General features: G+C 44.6%; 1 protein-coding gene across 1 annotated transcript in view; it reads right to left on the reverse strand.

Moving 5' to 3' along the window:
• The window catches only part of LOC124776888 (J domain-containing protein), a 103,046-nt gene that overhangs the window by 74,139 nt on the left and 5,541 nt on the right, over positions 1-23,366 (reverse strand). Inside the window, exon 2 of the mRNA XM_047252074.1 lies at positions 21,249-21,350. Within this exon, the coding sequence (XP_047108030.1) occupies positions 21,249-21,350 (102 nt within the window). The remainder of the gene's footprint in view (positions 1-21,248; positions 21,351-23,366) is intronic.

The raw sequence follows: 23,366 nt of genomic DNA on the forward strand, positions 1-23,366 counted from the left end.
AATGATGGTGCTCTCCCACCATTGCGATGGAAAGACGCCATCGCACCAGATCTGGTTGAAGACGACGAGGAGATGTCGCTTGTAGTCGGACGAGAGACGTTTAATCACTAACTGTAGATCCGATACGGCCCAGGAGCAGTGCCAGGGCAATGTGCAAGGGCGCTGAGGAGCTCCTAATGTGTAAATGGGGCGCTGTAGGGTTCACTGTGGCATGTAGTGAACGAGAGGGCTTTCCTTTCCATCCACCGTTTGTTGGTGCGAAAGGCTGCGGGGGAGGGGGGGGGGGGGATGTTAGTTCTCCGACGCAGAGGCATCAGCAAAGTGCTCAGCAATTGCGTTTGTGTCGGTAGAGAGCACGCCAAGGATGCTAACGCCAGGGACACCTGTTAGGGTCTGGTACCCAAAAAGACGTCTGATATTCGTCCAGACTTGAGAAGGTGACGTATGGCACTCAATGGTCGACACGTACCTCTCCCAACACTCCTGTTTCTGTCGTTTTATAAGGAGGCGAATGCGGGCACGGAGTCGCTTAAAGGCTTTTAGATGCTCTAGGGTAGGGTGCCACTTATGTCGCTGTAGAGCTCGCCGATGCTCTTTAATTGCCTCAGCAACTTCCGGCGACCACCAAGAGACTGTCTTTCGCTGGAGGCAGCCTAGAGAACGAAGGATCGCGTTTTCTGGCGCAGAAATTATCGTAGTGACCTGCTCAATCACAACATCGATGGCATCACGTGAGGGAGATTCAACGGTGACAGCAGAGATGAAGGCTACCCAATCTGCCTTGTTTAAAGCCTACCTGGATAGGCGTCCGTGGGCATGACGCTGGGGGAGTGACAAGAAGATGGGAAAGTGGTCACTACCACACAGGTCGTCATGTGCTCTCCAGTGGATAGATGGGTGGATTCCTGGGCTGCAAATTGATAAATCAATAGCCGTGTAGCTACCATGAGCCACACTGAAATGTGTGGCGGCCCCAGTATTTAAGTGGCAGAGGTCGAGTTGGGACAGCCAATTTTCGACGTCTCTGCCATGGCCAGTAAGCATGGTGCTACCCTACAAGGGGGTTAAGGGCGTTAAAATCTCCCTAAAGTAGGGGAGGTTTAGAGAGTTGATCAGTCAGTGCAGCCAATACATTCAGGGGTACTGCACCATCTGGAGGGAGATATACCTTGCAGGCAGTTATTTCCTGCGTCGTCTGTATTCTGACAGCTACAGTTTCAAGAGGAGTGAAGGGGCACAGGTTCACTGCATACCGAGTTCAGGACAAACCCAAACTCCACCTGGAACACTCTTACATTCGCTACTGTTCTTGCAATATCCCCTGTAGCAGTGAAGGGCAGGAGTTTTCATTGCTGTGAATCAGGTTTCCTGGAGGGCAATACAGAAAGCAGGTGCAAAGCTTATGGGAAGGCATGAAACACTCAATGAGGCAGTCTACGTCTCAGGGTCACCTGCTGCCATCAACTTATTTCCTGAACAGGCTATAATCTTCACCTCATCCTCAGACACAGAGCTTGTAGGCATCTGTGGTGTGGGTGCCACGGCAATTCCCTTGGTCTTGGGAGTCTTCTTTCTGGATTTCTCTCGCTGATCCTTGGGTTTCTCTGGCTGGGAGGGCTGCACTGATTCAGTCTCCGGGACTGAGGGTGATCGTGAAGCCCTACAACCAGCTGCCTTTGGGCACTTCAGCCACTGGTGGGTGTCATATTTCCCACCAGCAGAAACCTGGGAAGAGAGTGACCCAAGGGACCCCTTCCTAGCGAGAGGAGCCGAAGAAGACTTACGCTTCTCCAGCTGAGAAGTGGGGACTGGTGTTCCCGATGGTTGGGGGACAGTGCGAGGTAGGTGGTGCGGGAACAACAGGGAGGGAAATGCCCCCCCCCCCTCACCATCAAGGGGGCAGGTGTAGTCTCCCGGAACTGATGGAGCTACAACTGTTCTCATAGCGGCGGCATAAGAGGAGGTCATAGCCACAGGATGTAGGCATTCAAATTTCCTCTTGGCCTCAGTGTAGGTCAGTTGGTCCAGGGTCCTTTACTCCATGAATTTCCTTTCTCGCCGCAAAATCCTGCAGTCTGGTGAGCAAGGGGAATAGTGGTATGGGGTTCCTCCGCCATGCTCTGTTGTAAGGTGGATTGCGGACTATAGATATAGATGAAGTTCTACTACATGGACAACGAAAAAGTAGGAAGCGATACACTTACTTGCTTTCATTATTTTGTGGGGTTGTGGTAAAATTTTTTAAAAGATTTGAAATTAAATGTAAAGCTTGATGGCAGTCGCTAAGTACTCTCATTCTCAAATACTGGAAGAATACAGCGTGGGCAATCTGACAGCTGTGAGTTTCGCTACCTGAAGACATATTTTTTTTTTTTGGTCATCAGTCTACTGACTGGTTTGATGCGGCCCGCCACGAATTCCTTTCCTGTGCTAACCTCTTCATCTCAGAGTAGCACTTGCAACCTACGTCCTCAATTATTTGCTTGACGTATTCCAATCTCTGTCTTCCTCTACAGTTTTTGCCCTCTACAGCTCCCTCTAGTACCATGGAAGTCATTCCCTCATGTCTTAGCAGATGTCCTATGAACCTGTTTCTTCTCCTTATCAGTGTTTTCCACATATTCCTTTCCTCTCCGATTCTGCGTAGAACCTCCTCATTCCTTACCTTATCAGTCCACCTAATTTTCAACATTCGTCTATAGCACCACATCTCAAATGCTTCGATTCTCTTCTGTTCCGGTTTTCCCACAGTCCATGTTTCACTACCATACAATGCTGTACTCCACATGTACATCCTCAGAAATTTCTTTCTCAAATTAAGGCCGGTATTTGATATTAGTAGACTTCTCTTGGCCCGAAATGCCTTTTTTGCCATAGCGAGTCTGCTTTTGATGTCCTCCTTGCTCCGTCCGTCATTGGTTATTTTACTGCCTAGGTAGCAGAATTCCTTAACTTCATTGACTTCGTGACCATCAATCCTGATGTTGTTTCTCGCTGTTCTCATTTCTACTACTTCTCATTACCTTCGTCTTTCTCCGATTTACTCTCAAACCATACGTGTACTCATTAGACTGTTCATTCCGTTCAGCAGATTAATTCTTCTTCACTTTCACTCAGGATAGCAATGCCATCAGCGAATCGCATCTTTGATATCCTTTCACCTTGCATTTTAATTCCACTCCTGAACCTTTCTTTTATTTCCATCATTGCTTCCTCGATGTACAGATTGAAGAGTAGGGGCGAAAGGCTACAGCCTTGTCTTACGCCCTTCTTAATACGAGCACTTCGTTCTTGATCGTCCACTCTTATTATTCCCTCTTGGTTGTTGTACATATTGTATATGACCCGTCTCTCCCTATAGCTTACCCCAACTTTTTTTCAGAATCTCGAACAGCTTGCACCATTTTATATTGTCGAACGCTTTTTCCAGGTCGACAAATCCTATGAAAGTGTCCTGATTTCTCTTTAGCCTTGCTTCCATTATTAGCCGTAACGTCAAAATTGCCTCCCTCGTCCCTTTACTTTTCCTAAAGCCAAACTGATCGTCACCTAGCGCATTCTCAATTTTCTTTTCCATTCTTCTGTATATTATTCTTGTAAGCAGCTTCGATGCATGAGCTGTTAAGCTGATTGTGCGATAATTCTCGCACTTGTCAGCTCTTGCCGTCTTCGGAATTGTGTGGATGATGCTTTTCCGAAAGTCAGATGGTATATCGCCAGAGTCTTATATTTGACACACCAACGTTAATAGTCGTTTTGTTGCCACTTCCCCCAATGATTTTAGGAATTCTGATGGAATGTTAACTATCCCTTCTGCCTTATTTGACCGTAAGTCCTCCAAAACTCTTTTAAATTCCGATTCTAATACTGGATCCCCTATCTCTTCTAAATCGACTCCTGTTTCTCCTTCTGTCACATCAGACAAATCTTCACCCTCAGAGGCTTTCAATGTATTCTTTCCACCTATCTGCTCTCTCCTCTGCATTTAACAGTGGAATTCCCGTTGCACTCTTAATGTTACCACCGTTGCTTTTAATGTCACCAAAGGTTGTTTTGACTTTCCTGTATGCTGAGTCTGTCCTTCAGACAGTCATATCTTTTTCGATGTCTTCGCATTTTTCCTGCAGCCATTTCGTCTTAGCTTCCCTGCACTTGCTATTTATTTCATTCCTCAGCGACTTTTATTTCTGTATTCCTGATTTTCCCCGAACATGTTTGTACTTACTCCTTTCATCAATCAACTGAAGTATTTCTTCTGTTACCCACGGTTTCTTCGCAGCTACCTTCTTTGTACCTATGTTTGCCTTTCCAACTTCTGTGATGGCCGTTTTTAGAGATGTCCATTCCTCTTCAACTGTACTGCCTACTGCGCTATTCCTTATTGCTTTATCTATAGCGTTAGAGAACTTCAAACGTATCTCATCATTCCTTAGTACTTCCGTATCCCACTTCTTTGCGTATTGATTCTTCCTGACTAACGTCTTGAACTTCAGCCTACTCTTCATCACTACTATATTGTGATCTGAGTCTATATCAGCTCCTGGGTACGCCTTACAATCCAGTATCTGATTTCGGAATCTCTGTCTGACCATGATGTAATTTAATTGAAATCTTCCCGTATCTCCCGGCCTTTTCCAAGTATACCTCCTCCTCTTGTGATTCTTGAACAGGGTATTCGCTATTACTAGCTGAAACTTGTTACAGAACTCAATTAGTCTTTATCCTCTTTCATTCCTTGTCCCAAGCCCATATTCTCCTGTAACCTTTTCTTCTACTCCTTCCCCTACAACTGCATTCCAGTCGCCCATGACTATTAGATTTTCGTCCCCCTTTACATACTGCATTACCCTCCCAATATCCTCATACACTTTCTCTATCTGTTCATCTTCAGTTTGCGACGTCGGCATGTATACCTGAACTATCGTTGTCGGTGTTGGTCTGCTGTCGATTCTGATTACAACAACCCTGCCACTGAACTGTTCACAGTAACACACCCTCTGTCCTACCTTCCTATTCATAACGAATCCTACACCTGTTATACCATTTTCTGCTGCTGTTATTATCCGATACTCATCTGACCAGAAATCCTTGTCTTCCTTCCACTTCACTTCACTGACCCCTACTATATCTAAATTGAGCCTTTGCATTTCCCTTTTCAGATTTTCTAGTTTCCCTACCACGTTCAAGCTTTTGACATTCCACGCCCCGACTCGTAGAACGTTATCCTTTCGGTGATTATGCAATCTTTTTCTCATGGTAACCTCCCCTTTGGCAGTCCCCTCCCGGAGATCCGAATGGAGGACTATTCCGGAATCTTTTGCCAATGGAGAGATCATCATGACACTTCTTCAATTACAGGCCACATGTCCTGTGGATACACGTTACGTGTCTTTAATGCAGTGGTTTCCATTGCCTTCTGCATCCTCATGTCGTTGATAATTGATGATTCTTCCGCCTTTAGGGGCAATTTCCCACCCATAGGACAAGAGTGTGCCCTGAACCTCTATCCGCTCCTCCGCCCTCTTTGACAAGGCCGATGGCAGAATGAGGCTGACTTCTTATGCCGGAAGTCTTCGGCAGCCAATGCTGATTATTTATCAAAGTTTAGGCAGTGGCGGGGATCGAACCCGGGACCGAAGACGTTTTGATTATGAATCAAAGACGCTAACCCTAGACCCCGGGTTACCTGAAGACACATACAGAGTTTTTAATTTTAATACTTATTGTGTAAAACCTTTAAAGTAATATTGTACCTCATAATGAGCAGAGTATGACAATTTGGGTTTCACTGCCGGTACCACATCTGAGTTGTCTAGTGGAAAGGTCTGTAAGGTGCTCCATTCAGCCTTGTGAGGCCAACTCAGAAGCAGCTTGAAAATAAAGGCATAGAAACTGACGCTCAAGTCGGCGAGGTAGCGTTCCGTTGGAAGACTTTTACTAGGCTGGGTGAGACACGACTGTTATTTATTAGCAGAAAACGCATCAGCTGTTATTTTATTCAGTTTAGGGAGTGAGGTACCAGACGTATTACGATAGCGTATGTTATTCTTTGCAAGATTCCGTACCAGTTCTGAAGGATTTAAGTGTAGATTGTATGGCAGCAGTAAGAGGGTAGCCATTCCCTTGCAAAATTGAATCAGTGGAATAGAAAGAAGAATGTTGATACCCATCAATGCCAAAAGTTCGGCCTACCTTGTTTTTCTTTATTTTTTTTCCTTGTCCAATTCTACATCAGAAGTTTTCCTGTTTTAGCCATTGACGAGATGTGAACAAGAAACTAAACTCTTCATTAACAACAATCTAACGTTGTCTGGCACTGTTTTCTTGACAATACTTTTCGCACACTGCCACTGTGCAACATTTGTTCCCAAGTATAATGTGTGTACACCCACAGTTAGTCGAAATAAACCATTGACCGCTTTAATTCTGATGCTTCATATTTTTCGAAAAAAATTTAACGTCGTATACTTTATTTCTCTCTTCCGCATATAATGACTCGTTCATTCTGGCAATTTTAAAACAAACGTGAATTCCTTAAATGGAACAGTTTTTCTCGGAGTTTCTTTGCTAGTCTGCAAATTCAGCTCTGTGCGAAAACTACGAAGTTCTCGCAGATATGATATTTTCTTGTACTATTCATTATCTATCTATAATAACACCTTTACCTCTATCATAATGAACATTTACTGTGTCGACTCTTCGTGCTTTAGGGGCAGATATCGGAATCCTCCATTCGACATAGTGCCTTTCATTCCGTAATTCTCACACCACTGACCCAGCCTCTGCTTATCATTTGCTTGCAGCTTCCGTCGCAACTATGACACCTTTTTGCTTCTCATTGTCAGTAAAATTAATGACTGAACAACAAGCTGTTGCAGATTCCAGAGAAGCAACTTGCTGCAATAACTTTTTACGGTCGCACTGCGAGGTAACAAAGGGTGCTACTTTGAACTGGTATGTGATTAATTATTCACGTGAGCAAAGTAGTTCCCGCCACTTCCTTGATGGCGGAAAGCTGCGAAGCCGAAAGCAGAACGAGGACCATGTCATTCTGCAAGGTTGCCGTTAGTTGCTAAGATAGCTGACCTCTTCATATTCCGACCTATATCGATAATGCTAGATCACTTCCACACTGCTGGATCCTAAAGAGGCTTGTGGTTGTGCAAAGTTGTATAGGCAAGACGCAGAGCTATTAAAGTAATAAGTAAAAGATCACGAAGTTCAAATACATTTAAAACAAAGTGAAACCTGCGGTAGTGGAACACCACCACACCTTGATATAGATTTTAATAACATTCCAGTGACAGTCAATGGAAGTAATATAGAGGGAGCGTCCAGGAAGCAGCTGAGGTCTCTCAAAAATGACGCCGATTTCAACACAGCTTAAGGCTGTAAGCATCCTGTTTCGTGGCTTCCCGCCGTCGAGGAAGCAACTGCCCAGCCAAGGACAGCGAGGAACAATCAATCAGGAAGCTACCTAACGACAAAATTTTCATAACAGTCCCTCATTCTTTCACTAAATGCTGTCATTATGAAGATGACTCACCTATAGTAGCGTGAGTAATTTTACCGATAACTCATTCGTCACTATTAACAGTACCAAGTCCCATACCTTCTATCCGATTGCGGACGTGCCCGAATGCTCTGTCCTCCCTCCTATCCTTCACAGACAGTCCAGTCATTTCAATGCGTCCACCGCCTATGTTCAACGTCAAAGTGCAACAACTATTCATAGATGGCAGCACTAGAAGTGGAGGGTATATAAAGCGTGTCGGGGAACGCGGAAGATATTGCAGTGGTTGTCGTAATGCGGAAGCGGAGCGATTATCTGACGTCTAAATGGCATGATCATTGGCTTTCGGGCCAAGGGTGGAGGCATTTCCGAAACGGCGAAGTTTGTAAACTGTTCGCGTGCCACCACGGTTAAAGTATACATGGCATGACAGAATGGTGCTATCCAAAACCGGCGTTGAAGCAAATGTGGTGCACCACGGACCATAACGGACAGGGGTGAACGACATATGCGGAGACCTGCACTGGCGAACAGACATGCAACTGTTAAGCAACTGACCGCCCAGATGAACCAAGAGGTTACCTACCGACATGTCTCCTCAACGACTGTTCACCGAACGTTGCTGCTTATGGGCTTCCGCAGCAGACGCCTGATTCAGGCAGCCATGCTGACTGCTGTCCATCGGGGATGAAGGTCGGAATTTGCACGCCAGTACCGATACTTTATGTCCACTGACTGGCGACACGTGGCTTTTTCGGGTGAATCACGTACTATACTCCATCGAGCAGATGGCCGTTGGCGTGTAACACCTGGAAGCAAACACCCACTACGATCGTCGCACGGGGCCAGGCCAGAGATGGCAGCGTTGTGGTCTAGGTAATTCTTTTGTGGCATTCACTGGGTGATCTCATCATTCTGAAATGCACAATGGATCAACTAAGTATTCGCCTATCCTTGGGAACCATGTCCACCACTACATGCAGTTCGCTTCTCACCGGCACGATGGCACCTACCAGCAGGACAATGCAACGTGTCACACAACTCACATTGTACGTGTATAGTTCGAAGAGTACCAGGATGAGTTTACCGTACTCCCCTGGCCACCAGACTCCCCGAATTTAGTACCAATCGAGTATATGAGGGACCACCTCGGATTGCTCTGTTCATGGAACGGATCCTCAACCGAGAAACCTAGAGCAGCTGGCCATGACACTTGAGTCAGCATGGCTCCACATACCTGTCGTTAGCTTCCAGAGCCTCAGTGACACGTCTCGCAGCAGTCTGCGCTGGAAAAGGTGATTATTCAGACGTCTGACAGCTGGTCACATTATTGTGATTGGACAGTGTATTACCGAACCAGTTGAGGCAGTGGTCAGCATACTGGACTCACATTCAGAAGGACGACGGTTCGAATTCGCATCTGACTATTCAAATTCAGGTTTCCTGTAATTTTTCTAAATCGCTCCAGGCAAATGCCAGGGTAGTTCCTTTGAAAGGGCATGGCCGACTTCCTTCCCAGTCCTCGACACAGTCTGAGCCTGTGCAACGTCTCTAATGACAACGAAGTCGACGAGAGGTTCAACCTTCCTTGCTTCTTTATAGCGTTCACACTGCCGATACACCCAAACCACCTCAGTTGGTCCAACTCCTTCAATATGCTGATGACAACGCGTTCTTAGCCTTCCACCCTACACTCCAGAAATCGCAACGATACCTCTAAATCCACTTTTAATTAGTTTAACTCCTTGTGCAACTGGTGGTTCCTCGAGGTTAGGCCATGCAAAACCCAGGCATTACTTATGGGGCGAATCATCTGTATCTTCAACCTCCTATCTTACCTTATCCTTCTAACTGAGACAATAAAATATCTATGACTAACACTCGACTGGCAATAAACAAGGAGCTCCATCCACAATCCATCTACTTCACTGATGTGACAAAAGTCATGGCATACCTGCTAATATGTCTGACATCCTTTTGCCTAGCATAGCGCAGTTATCGACGTGGCATGGACTCACCATTTCGTTGCAAGTCTCCTGCAGAAATATTGAGCCATGCTGCCTCTACAGTCGTCCATAATTGCGAAAGTGTTGCCGGTGCGGAATTTTGTGCAAAACTGACCTATCGATCATGACCCAGAAATGTTCGACGGGATTCACGCGGGGGCGATCTTGGCGGCCAAATCATTCACTCGAACTGTCCAGAATGTTCTTCAAACTAGTCGTGAGCAGTTGTGGCCCGGTGACATGGCGCATTGTCATCCATAGTCCTTGTTTGTTTGGGAACATGAATTCCATGAATGGTCGCAAAGGGTCTCCAAGTGGCCGAACATGACCATTTTCACTCAATGATCGGTTCACACCATACCATACCATACCATTATGGAGCCACCACCAGCGTGCACAGCGCCTTGTTGACAGCATGGGTCCATGGCTTCGCGGGGTCTGCGTGACACTAACTCTACCGCCATCTCTAGCCAACTTAAATCGGGTCTCATCCGACCAGACCACGGCTTTCCAGTCGTCTGGAGTCCAATCGATACGCTCACGACCCAGCGGAGGTGCCGTAGGCGGTGTCGTGCTGTTAGCAAAGGCACGGGCGTCGGTCGTCTGCTGCCGTAGCCCATTAACGCAAAATTTCGCCGCACTGTCCTAACTGATACGTTCGTTGTAAGTCCATTATCAGCCGTTATTTCACGGAGTGTTGTTTGTCTGCTAGCAATGACTACTTTACGCAAACGCCGCTGTTCTCGGTCGTTAAGTGAAGGCCTTCGGCCATCGGGTCGTCCGCGGTGAGAGGTAATGCCTGAAATTTGATATTCTGAGCACACTCTTGACACTGTGGGTCTCGTAATGTTGAATTCCCCAACGATTTCCGAAGTGGAAATGTCCCATGCTTTTAGCTCCAACTACTATTCCGCGTTCACCTGAGCACAAATGACAGCGTCACAAATGCACTGCCCTTTTATTCCTTTCGTACGCGGTACTTCCGCCATATGTATATATCCATATTGCTATCCCACGACTGTCGCCACAGTGTACATTCACTGATTTCACCCCCATCGATCTAGTTCAGTTCCTTTAATTCGTTTCCAAACGTTCGTTATCTGCATACGCTTTTCGCATATTTTATTTCTCAAGTGCCCCACGGAAGTAAGATAGGACCGCTTTTGTTCTCTGTACACATAAACGATCTGACGGATGAGATATGCAGCCATCTGCGACTCTTTGCTGATGCTGTAGTGATGGGAAGGTGTCGCGGTTGAGAGACTGTAGGTGGACGCAGGGTGACGGACAGAATTCTCGTTTTGTTTTATCAACAGCAGTTTGCTCCCAATGCAGGACAATAGAACTTAATGCAGGTGAGTGGGAAAAAGAGTCCTTTGGTTCAAATGGTTCTCAGCACTATGGGACTTAACTTCTGAGGTCATTAGTCCCCTAGAACTTAGAACTACTTAAACCTAACTAACCTAAGGACATCACACACATCGATGTCCGAGGCAAGATTCGAATCTGCGACCGTAGCGGTCGCGCGGTTCCAGACTGTAGCGCCCAGAACCGCTCGGCCACTCCGGCAGGCAGAGTCCTTTGACCTTCGAATACAGCTGCTGCTTGACACACTCAAGTCGATTAAATATCCAGGCGACATGAAATTTAACGAGCCTGTAAGGCAGCCAGTAGGGAAGACGAATACTCGATTTCGTTTACCTGGAGGCTTCTAGAAAGGAACAGTGTAAGTTGGCGCCTAGGATGGCTTGCAGAAGGCGGTGATTAAACTTATAAATTCCTGTAAAATTTGCATGGACGATACCATAAGCAGCGTTTTGTTAAATGGAATAAAATCTGACTGTTTTAAAACTAAACTAAGCTAAGATAGGAGATGCTCTGTTCCCTCTTCTCTTTAGTGTAGCCTTGGAGAGACGTAAGACGAAACAAATTAGTATCCCCTGGGATCCTCCCAAGAAATAAAGTTAAGGTTTTAGCGTATGCGGATGGTGTAGTGCTCATTAGAAAAAGTGAACTAGAGATCAGACTTATTTGTGCAGCTCGTGCGAGAAGCATGCAAACTTTACTTAAAAGATCTGAAAACAAAATACGTTATTGTTTAAGGATTCACAGATGCACAAGACAAGCAATCGTTTCAAAGAATCAGCAAAGAAATTCGGATGCCTTTAGCAGTCCATATTTCTGGGCGGAATGATAGACGAACAAAATCAGAGATAAGTAGAATAAAAATGAGACTGGAAATACTAATAGAGCGTCCTACTCCACATAAAAAATTCTAGGGTCTAAACTACTGACATGAAAAACAAACAATTACCAGACCAGTCTTAACGTTTGGAGTAGTTGAGCTAAAACGGAAGATCAATTGCAAATATCTGAAACAAAGTTTACAGGAAACTATATTAATGAATCGCAAAGCTGGAAAGACAAGACACACAGATCAATCAACATGCTTTCAAACAAGCACCAATGATGAGCATAATAAATTGCAGAAAACTTTAACGGGCAGACCAGCAGATGAGAGTTAAAAGAGGATCAAGTGGTTTCAAGAACATTCATGAAAAAGTCGTTTGGTAAGATACACGAAATATATTCGCAGTTGCGATTACGGGCAACCTCCAACTGTAGAATGATATGGCGGCATTGAAAATTAGTGCCAGCCCAGGATTCGGACTGGCATTTCCCACTTGTCGCGAGCGGTCGTCTTAACTTTCGGCTACCCGTGCACACTTCATGGGGAGACCCATCTCCGTACGTCTTCGTCCTTGTACTGTAATTCCTGTACAGGGGAGACATTTAATACAAAGTCGCTCGCCTGGTATTCGCAGATAAATACATTTCAGTGGACTGTGTTTATAAGAAGTACTATGCATTGTCCCTTCGCACATTGCATCGTACTTCTTACAAACGCTGGCACTGCAATATCGTATTTGGTGAGATACCAAAGGGAAGACCCAGGAATACATCGGTAGATGATGTTCAATGGTTCGCACGCTGACACTTGCTGATGGCAGAGCATTGAAATCTGCAGCAATTTGCGGACGGTTGAACGTAAATAATTGCCAGGAAGCAGCATACGATAGAAGGATTTGGAGGTAACACACATTGAAGCGCCAAAGAAACTGGTATAGGCATGCGTATTCAAATACAGAGATATGTAAACAGGCAGAATACGGCGCTGCGATCGGCAACACCACATAAGACAAGTGTTTGGCGCAATTGTTACATCGGTTACCAAGATTAAAGTGAGTTTGAACGCGGTGTTATAGTCCTCGCACGGGCGAAGGGACACGGCATCTCTGAGGTAGCGATGAAGTGGAGATTTTCCCGTACGACCATTTCACGAGTGTACCGTGAAAATCAGGAATCCAGTAAAACATCAAATCTCCAATCCTTCAAGAACGGAACCAACGACGACTGAAGAGAATCGTTCAACGTGACAGAAGTGCAACCCTTCCGCAAATTTCTGCAGATTTCAATGCTGGGCCATCAAGTGTCAGCGTGCGAACCATTCAACAAAACACCATCGGCTTGGGCTTTCGGAGCCGAAGGCCCACTCGTGTATCCTTGAGTGCACAACACAACGCTTTACGCCTCTCCTGTGCTCGTCAACACCGACATTGGACTGTTGTTGATTGGAAACATGTTGCCTGGTCGGACGAGTCTCGTTTCAAATTGTATCTGGCGGATTGATGTGTGCGGGTATGGAGGCACCCTCATGAATCCATGGACCCTGCATGTCGGCAGGGGACTGTTCAAGCTGGTGCAGGCTCTGTAATGGTGGGCGTGTCCAGCTGGAGTGATATGGGACGCCTGATACGACTAGATACGACTGACAGGTAACACATAAGTAAGCATCCTGTCTGATCAACTGCATTCATTCATGTCCATCGTGCATTCCGACGGACTTGGGCAATTCCAGCAGGACAGTGCGACACCCCACACATCCAGAATTGCTACAGAGTAACTCCAGGAACACTCTTCTGAGTTTAAACACTTACACTGACCACCAAACTCCCCAGACATGAACATTATTGAGCGTATCTGGGATGCGTTGCCACGTGCTGTTCAGATGTCCATTCCCTCGTACCTTTATAGATTCATCGACGCCTGCATGATTCATGTTGCCAGTTCCCTCCAACGCTTCTTCAGACATTAGTCGAGTCCATGGTACGTCGTGTTTCAGCACTTTTGTGTGCTCGCTGGGGCCCTACACTGTTTTAGGCAGGTGTACTAGTTTCTTTGGCTCTTCAGAGTATGATATCGGCAGGAGAGCTTACAGCTCCTTAGAAGCCAAAAAGAAGAAGAAGAAAAGGACGAGAAGATAGACATTTAAACTAGTCTATTGTTGCTTCAGTATCTCTTCAGATATGACTGTTAGTGGTACAGCATATGTTTTGTCCTTTTGCGTACCATCATACGCCACAAGTTTCGTGTTGATACCTACAACCGTGTACGAAATATTATGGGTGTCCAAACTACGCCATGTCCTTCGGTCCTACCATCACTACCTTGAGGAACGATGGACGCTGTTTTCATTTCCGGTGTAAGCCCCTCATTAATAATTATGATTGTCTACTTGCCCTGCGCTGGAGTAGTAATCTGTGTTACTTGTTTTGAGTTGTGAAGCTGTTAAACGTTTGGAAGTAACAGCACAGTGATTCTTGTGTGTACTTGCAGCAAATGTAGGATTGAAGCAGAAAGTTTAAAATAGGCGAACTTCTGTCGAAGATGCTTCGCATTAGGCATACCATTCAAGTACTAACGAAAACTATGCCGCAGTGGAAGAGCTGGTCAAGGAAAAAGGCTATTACTACAATCTAAATAGCCTCTCTTTTGGACTGTTAGTGGTCGTTCACCACAAAATATTGTCCACGATGTGCTGCGATTCAATAAAGTGTCCGCGAGATGGGATTTGTTGACTGCTGAGTTGAGATTGTTGCGTCGACGCCTGTGAGACTATGCGTAGTTTCTAGAATGAAGGTCAGGGACGTCGCCCCAAAGTGTTTGAACGGCTCAGACAACTCAGGGGGGTAAGCATTTCAAAGTGCTGAAGAGGCGAAAACCACGACGCACGAATGGCTGCATTCACACCCAAATGAATTTCTCTCACGAGATTTCCACGCACTTCTGAAGTAAGTGTTAGACGCCATGGGGTCTACGCAAAAATTATTCTGTATTACCTCATTTCAATCATAAGAATTCCATGTCAATAGCAGTCGTACATTTATCCTTTTCCACCATTTCAACTGTGCATTAATTTTTTATGACCGTAAAAATGAATATGCAACTGGGACAGTGAAATACTTGTTAAACTGAAATTTCAACACAGTTGGGGAATGTACAGCGACAAATATGTCGGCAATTATATATAAAAGACTCCGAGCGAAAGGTTATCTACCATTTTTACAGAAACAGACTGTACTTACTGCGTCGCATCACGTGAAAGAAGCAGCAACTGAGAAGGGAGTGAGAGAATATTGTAGCCTATCCCCATGTTATTCAATGTGTATATTGAGCAAGCAGAGAGAAAACAAACGAAAAATTTGGAAAGAAAATTGAGGTTCAGGGACATTAAATAACTCTGCAGTTTGCCGATAACATTGTAACTGTCAGAGACGGCAAAGGACATTGAAGAGCAGTTGAACGGAAAGGACAGTGTCTTGAAAAGAGGCAATAAAAACAAAAAAGACGCAAGGAAATGCAGCAAAATTAAGATGATGCCGAGAGAATTAGATGAACTGGGACGTTAAATGTCGCATATGCGTTTCTCTGTCTGCGTTACGAGATAACTGGCGATGGCCGAAATAGAGGGGATATAAAATGCAGGCTGGCAATAGTAAAAAAAAGCGTCTCAGAGAAAGAGAAATATTTTAACATCCAACACAAATCCGTCAGAAAACCCATTCTGAAAGCATTTGCCTGAAGTGCAGTCTTGCACGAAAGTGAAATGTGGACTATAAACAGTGAACGCAATAAGCGAATAGAAACTGCATAGACCGGCCTTTGGGCCAATGACGACGACATGTTGCATTTAACCGTATTTGAAGGAAGCTGCAGTATAGAACATCGTATGGAATTAGCGTCCATTTCCTTTTCCTTACCAACAGACCCCGGACAATACTTTCCCCGTATGCAGCAGCGTTTTCACCGAACAAACAAGATCAGGATTTTATGTCCCGTCGACGACGAGGTGATTGGAGACAGTACAAGCTCGGACTGGGGAAAGGCGGCGATGGAAATCGGCTGTGTCCTTTTCAAAGAAACAACCCGACATTTGCGTACAGCGATTCAGGTAAATCACGGAAAACCTAAATCAGGATGGCCGGACGGGGATTTTTGAACCGACGTCCTTCCGAATACGAGCCCAGTTTCTTACCACTGCTTCACCTCCGAACAATGAGAGCGTTACTGATGGTACCTAATAAAACTTATATTTACCTTGAGTACATTAGCGATTCAATACATCAAGTTCCTCTCGTTCCTGCTGAACAATCGCCGTTCACTGTCACGCATCAGGTTTCATTAAGTCATTCTCTCAACCAGTATAATTGGAGAAGGCAAGTGCTCAAGACCTAATGGCTGCAATCGAATGTGTGTATATTTTGATCGTATTTATAATGTAAACTTCTCATTAGAGAAGTTTATTTGCCCAGATCGTATAGACGCGAAATTTAAACGACAGGAAGAAGATGCTGCGATGTGCAAATGATTAGCTTTTCAGAGCATTCGCACAAGGTTGACGCCGTTGGCGACACCTACAATGTGCTGACATGAGGAAAGTTTCCAACCGATTTCTCATACACAAACAGTAGTTGACCGGCGTTGCCTGGTGAAACATTGTTGAGTTGCCTCGTGTAAGAAGGAGAAAAGCATACCATCACGTTTCCGACATTGATAAAGGTCGGATTGTAGCCTATCGCGATTGCGGTTTATCGTATCGCGACATTGCTGCTCGCGTTGGTCGAGATCCCATGACTGTTAGCAGAATATGGAATCGGTGGGTTCAGGAGGGTGCTGGATCCCAACCGCCTCGTATCACTAGCAGTCGAGATGACAGGCATCTTATCCGTATGGCTGTAACGGATCGTGCAGCCACGTCTCGATCCCCGAGTCAACAAATGGGGACGTTTGCAGGACAACAACCATCTGCACGAATAGTTCGACGACGTTTGCAGCAGCACTGACTATCAGCTCTGAGACCGCGGCTGCGGTTACCCTTGTCGCTGCGTCACAGACTGGAGCGCCTGCGATGGTGTACTCGACGATGAATCTGGATGCACGAATGGCAAAACGTCATTTTTTCGGATGAATCCAGATTCTGTTTACAACATCACGATGGTCACATCCGTGTTTGGCGACATCGCGGTGAACGCACATTGGAAGCGTGTTTTCGTCATCGCCACACTGGCGTATCACCCGGCGTGATGGTATCGGGTGCCATTGGTTACACGTCTCTGTCACCTCTTCTTCGCATTGACGGCACTTTGAACAGTGGATGTTACATTTCAGATGTGTTACGGCTCTACTTTTCATTCGATCCCTGCGAAACCCTACATTTCAGCAGGAAAATGCACGACGCATGTTGGAGGTCCTGTACGGGCCTTTCTGGATACAGAAAGTATTCGTCTGCTGCCCTGGCCAGCACATTCTCCAGATCACTCACCAATTTAAAACGTCTGGTCAATGGTGGCCGAGCAACTGGCTCGTCACAATACGCCAGTCACTACTCTTGATAAACTGTGGTATCGTGCTGAGGCTGCATGGGCAGCTGTACCTGTACACGCCATCCAGGCTGTTTGACTCAATGCCCAGGCTTATCAAGGCCGTTATTGCGGCGAGAGGTGGTTGTTCTGGGTACTGATTTCTCAGCATCTATGCACCCAAATTGCGTGAAAATGGTATCACATGTCAGTTCTAGTATAATATATTTGTCCAATGAATACCCGTTTATCATCTGCATTAGTTAAACTCGTACAGAAGTCTTCAACATGTAAAGTAATTTTGAAAGTGATCGACCTCGTGGTGGTTGCCGAGCAGCTGTTCTGTTGGCATGTTAAATTGGCATCAGATCTGAACAAGTATTGCAGGAATTTTTTTACAGTCTAATAACCGTCATTTGTCATGAAGAAGAAATTCTAATACATTTATTACATATAATCTACATATATAGACCATTGTGTCATTCTTCGTAGTCGAGTGTCATTCAGTCTTTGGGAACAACTGCGAAATAAGTAAAAACGGATATGGAAAATCCACTGCGAAGAATATGAAACGTAACATGACTGAGGTGAACATACCTCATTTAAGAAGACACTCCGTGGTGACGATATACATTATACAATAAAATCATGATCGTGCCAAATACGAAAGTTTCTGATCAAAAACACTTAGCCATTCAACGCTGGATTTTCCATAACTGCTTGTACTTATGTTACAGTTGTTCCGCAATATGTTCATTGCTAAATGACAGTACAGTACGCAGAGTGGTGCAATGGTCTATGTACGTAGATGGTATATAAAACGTATTAGAATATCTTCTTTGTAGCAACGATTGTTAGACCGTAAAATTTTGTTGTAATACTTTTTTAGATCTGTAGGTAGCAACTGAAGGAACTAGTTGTGTATATGTTTTGTGTAAGAAGATTACATTTTATTCAAATTCAGAGATTGCTCTTCTGCATAATGGTAGATGAACAACTACATTTATATTTTATGTATATTTTTATCACCCATCGATATTTATTTGCAGCCCTCTGTGTTTGTGTACAAACCATGTTTGACAATGAACTACTCTAAACACTACAGAAGCCGAAGTCATTGAAAAACAATAGCGTGTAACAGACTATTATAAACAGCTTACCATAAAAATCTGAACATTGGCGTATGTATGTAGTTAACAAAACTTACAAAGTTGTATTTTCTGAAATACAAGTGGCTCTGTTGTACGTCCTTCGTCATCAGAGTGCAAGTGTGGAGTTTCCATGAAGTGATAAAATAGCGAAATGAAACAGCTCGTTTCAGATTTCAGGATAGTACGACCGCTGTGGATTTCGATCTCGACTACTGCAGCGAGGATATGCCGAAATTCATGCAGCGTGTCCGCGTATCGTTCGTGTCAAGTGAGGAAACTTCTACATTTCGCTGTGTGCTTATCATATCACTTCATTGAAATTGCACAAATGCAGCTGTATAACGAACAAGGAACAATGTATGACGATACCCCAACTTTTATCATTGGAAATATGACTTATTTCTGCTTGTACCAGCATTTATTGTTTCAACTAAATGCTTAACTTTACCCAAATACCTTATTTATGACTCCTGTGTCCGCCCCCGGCAGCTGAGTGGTCAGCGCGACGGACTGTCAATCCTAAGGGCCCGGGTTCGATTCCCGGCTTGGTCGGAGATTTTCTCCGCTCAGGGACTGGGTGTTGTGTTGTCCTAATCATCATCATCATTTCATCCCCATCGACGCGCAAGTCGCCGAAGTGGCGTCAAATCGAAAGACTTGCACCAGGCGAACGGTCTACCCGACGGGAGGCCCTCGTCACACGCCATTATTATTATGACCCCTGTGAACCTGATGGTCATGACTGTCTGTTACAAGACGCTTTTTGTTCTATAGTGACTTGTCCTTGAGTATTTTTGAAAGTCGTTAACCTTCAAACACTGACTATACGGAAATGCAAGGTTTTCCGCGTAAATGAACTTACTGATGATTGAACGGACATCTTCGTATTTTAAAATGATTTCTATTAGATTTCAACAGTTCGAGCTTCGGTACTTTCCTTGTCAGAAGATATAAACACAAAACGAGTCATGGAAAAAAAAAGTAGAAGTACCGTGTTGAGGCTTTGCCAAGGTCGTGACCATGGCGTTGACACGGAGCAGTTTATATAAATAGCGAAAACTAAGCCACGATGGCCGGTGTTGGCTTCAAACCCTGCTCCAGAACAGTACTAGTCTTTGGTTTCCCCGACGAGTCACTTCGCTGACGCGCCGGAAACATTACTGCGTTGTAATTAAGTACTGAGGTCTGTAGTACGGATCCAAACGATAAGCGAGGCCTTTTCAGCTGCCCTGGCAGATAAGTAAGGTCAGGCGACACTAAGTGGGGGATTCCTCTGTTATTCCAAAAGCTCGCGCGCGATGAGTTACATTGGCGTTCACCAAAAGCGCGTTGTTCTGTCATACGAGACAAACACTGCTAGGCGCACGGACGAACACCTGTTGGAAATCTGAACTACGTCTCGCATTAAATCTGCCATGTTTGTGCCAAGATTTCAAAGCAACGAACATAAAAGAAATTAAAATTAATACCAGCCGACCAGTTGCAAGAAATTCTTTACCTAGTTTTCGACAAACATAAATTTGTCTTCTTCAGAAGGTAGCAATTTTACATTAGTAAGGACTAATGTACCATCGCCGTTTTTACAATTGTCGCCATAGATCCATTTGTCAAACATGAAAGATAGCCCTAGAATTAGGGTTTGTCACGTAAACACAAAATAGTTCATGGATCTTGCAGAGCTCACAAACGAGTCGGTTGTATTTACGTGACAAATCTAGGGCTATCTTTCATGTTTGACAAATGGGTCTATGCCGACAATTGTAAAAACGGCGATGGTACATTAGTCCTTACTAACGTAAAATTGCAACCTTCTGAAGAAGACAAATTTATATTTGTCGGAACCTAGGTCGGCTGGTTATAATTTTATTACGTGGAACCGCTGCTGTTGTGCAGCTATGTTCAAAATATAAAAGAAAATACTAAAGGCATCTCAGAACCGTACTTGCAACTACTAAAAATGAGTATTTATTTTACCATATCTGGATCAGTTGCCTGGAATCGAACATATTTACAATTTTATTTTTGGCTCTAAACCTAAAACAGTTCGCTTTAAACGACATCGAAATTATAGTTTAATTTTGCTTACATCTAGAAGTTCCGTGTGAACGCACATTTCCCAGGTATTCTTGGGTTTAGCATTCATGTTTGTGGCCTAACAAAAAATTCAAATGGCTCTGAGCACTATGGGACTCAACTTCTGAGGTCATCAGTCCCATAGATCTTAGAACTACTTAAACCTAACTAACCTAAGGACATCACACGCATCCATACCCAAGGCAGGATTCGAACCTGCGACCGTAGCGGTCGCGCGGCTCCAGACTGTAGCGCCTAGAACCGCTCGGCCACTCCGGCCGGCTGTGGCCTATCATCATCGTGTTGCAGCACTTCACATTTTCTCACATGAAACACTATGAGGTATTGCACCATTAATGTTTGTGTGTTCTGAACATAAGCCTATATTTTCTGTTTTTAGTGTCGTCAATTTGGTTTTCCTTTGGTCCAGAAACGCTCTTTTCATGTATCGTTTTATTTATGTTGCTATATATTAATTTATGTGAATGGCATCAAGGGAAATTAATGAAGCAGTGAGAATTGGGGGTGGGGTGGGGGGAGTGCCAAAGACGAATACAAGATGGTGAATGCAGAAGTAAGGAAGGGAAAGTGGGTTGGTTATGAGTTGGAGCAATGGCGAAGGAGGCAGGTAGATGTGAAATGAAGAGGGTAAATACGCGTTTTTAGCAGTTGCGAAGACTGATATGAGACACCACTAGTGTTCTGAAAACAATTACGTACACCACAGACACACAGACGAAGATGGAAGTTATCAAAACAACCAAGGAGCCTGGAAAAACTGGAAGACAGTAACTGCATGTCTTACCTGCAACTGCTGAAACTTCGCTTCGGCTTCTTTGTTGCCCTCATTCTTGTCCGGATGGTACTGGAGAGCTCTGACCTTGTATTCAGCGACAATCTGTTCTGTCTGGAAGACAAAGTACACGACAGAAATTAGTTAAACTCGTACAGAAGTCTTCAACATGTGAAATAATTTTGAAAAAAACAGACTGGATTGCAGTCGCGTATTAATCAGCGTCTGTTTTTCGACCTTCTACTGTGACGAGTTTTACCGAAAGTGATCGACTTCGTGGTGGTTGCCGAGCAGCTAACTACAGACATATTCACTCGATACACTGTGAGGAAAAACTGCGGACCTTCTGCAAACCCTCACGGAAAACCACATGCATGAATGTTCTGAGTAGCGGGAGTTACCAAAGCCAATCAAGAGTGGACTCAAATGGATGGTACTTTGAAGTCGATCACCTCTAACTGGTAATTAGAGAAATTTGCACTATAGATCGATTGTTTTTATCGGTTTTCATACACATTTCCTGACGAAACGCGAGAAAAAAGACGCACAAATCTATAGGTCTACATCTGACGTTGAGCTGTTGTGGAATTTAGGAACATGTTTTATGCGCTCATATTATGACGTTTGTGGGTACCAAAAATTTCCCCCTTATAGGGATCACCATGGGTTCGGAAAACAACTCAGCTCTGTTTGTCCACGAGACTGAGAAAACAGTAGATTCAGGCAGCAAGGTATATGACGTGTGCCTTGACTTCCGGAAGGCGTTTGATACAATTCCGCACTAGCGCCTGATGAGAAAAAAATACGAGCGTAGGGAATATCAGACTAACTATGTGATTGGACTGAAGAGTTTCTAGCAAATAGAGCACATGTCATTCTGAACGGAGAGAAGTCTTCAGACGTAGAAGTAACTTCAGGCGTGCCCCGAGGGAGTGTTATAGGACGATTACTCTTCACAATATACGAGAGTGATTTATATTTACGTTAAAAACCCTCGAAGCGACGTAGCTGACCCTGACAAGTAATTTCATACGATACATGGGGTCGTATATGTCGGGAAATACTCCAGAAATGGAGATAAATGTAGAATATGAGACGTCACCAGATGACGTACCTCGCCCCAAGTGCAGCTGTTGGGCTTGGGCGTGAAGGGATAACTGAGCGATGGAATATTTGAAAACGGTCCAAACTTCCAACAGCTTTTGTAAATGCGCTTGGTTGTAAACGCAAAGTCAAAAAATTATTGTCGTCGCTGTAACCAAATAAAAGCTTTTCTTATTCTATGTTCCTTTTCTACTGTCCGGTCTTTTTGTTTACAAACATTATTTAGTAAACAAGACGTAGCTCACTAACTGGTAACGACTCATTTACTTGTGACAGGTAGGGTTTGTTGTACTGTACTTCACAATAAACACCGGAGACTGTAAATGGAATAATATATCTTACGTAAATGTAAACACACAATTGTCTAACGCAATGAAAAAATACAACCTGCCAGACACAAGGCTCGAACTGTGAGCTCCACCATAGACGTGGGCCCAGAGTCACACCGACGTCAATACTTGACTTGGATTGGAATGATCAGACGCGACAGACCGATAAGCTCCACCGACGCAAGTGAGGCGAGGTACGACATTCCCAACATTTGCGACCCCATGTGTCAAATTACGTGTCACAATGTCACCTTCGTCGCTTCGGAGGTTTTTAAATGTTAATAAGAATCACTCTGTATATACATGACCTAGCAGATAACATCGGAGGTTTTATGAGGCTTTTCGAGGATGATGCTGTTGTATACAGATAAGTCGGAACGCTAGAAAATTGTACGAGGGTTGCCCAGAAAGTAATGCACCGCATTTTTTTTCTTCAAGAATTCTTTATTGAACATGATGAGAATTAAACACACGAAATAATGGCGTTTCATCTACACACCCTATTTTTCCACTTAATCTCCACACCGTTCTGTGGCCTTCCTCCAGTGCAAAACAAGGGCGTGTATGCCCTGTCGGTACCAATCCTTACCCTGGTGGCGGAACCAGTGAATCACCTCGTCGTCCTCGAAGTGTCTTCCACGAATGCCATCCTTTGATGGCCCAAACAAGTGGAAACCCGCGGGGTCTAGGCCAGGGC

This window comes from Schistocerca piceifrons, chromosome 2, assembly GCF_021461385.2.
Source record: "Schistocerca piceifrons isolate TAMUIC-IGC-003096 chromosome 2, iqSchPice1.1, whole genome shotgun sequence".
Taxonomy (NCBI): Eukaryota; Metazoa; Arthropoda; class Insecta; order Orthoptera; family Acrididae; genus Schistocerca; species Schistocerca piceifrons.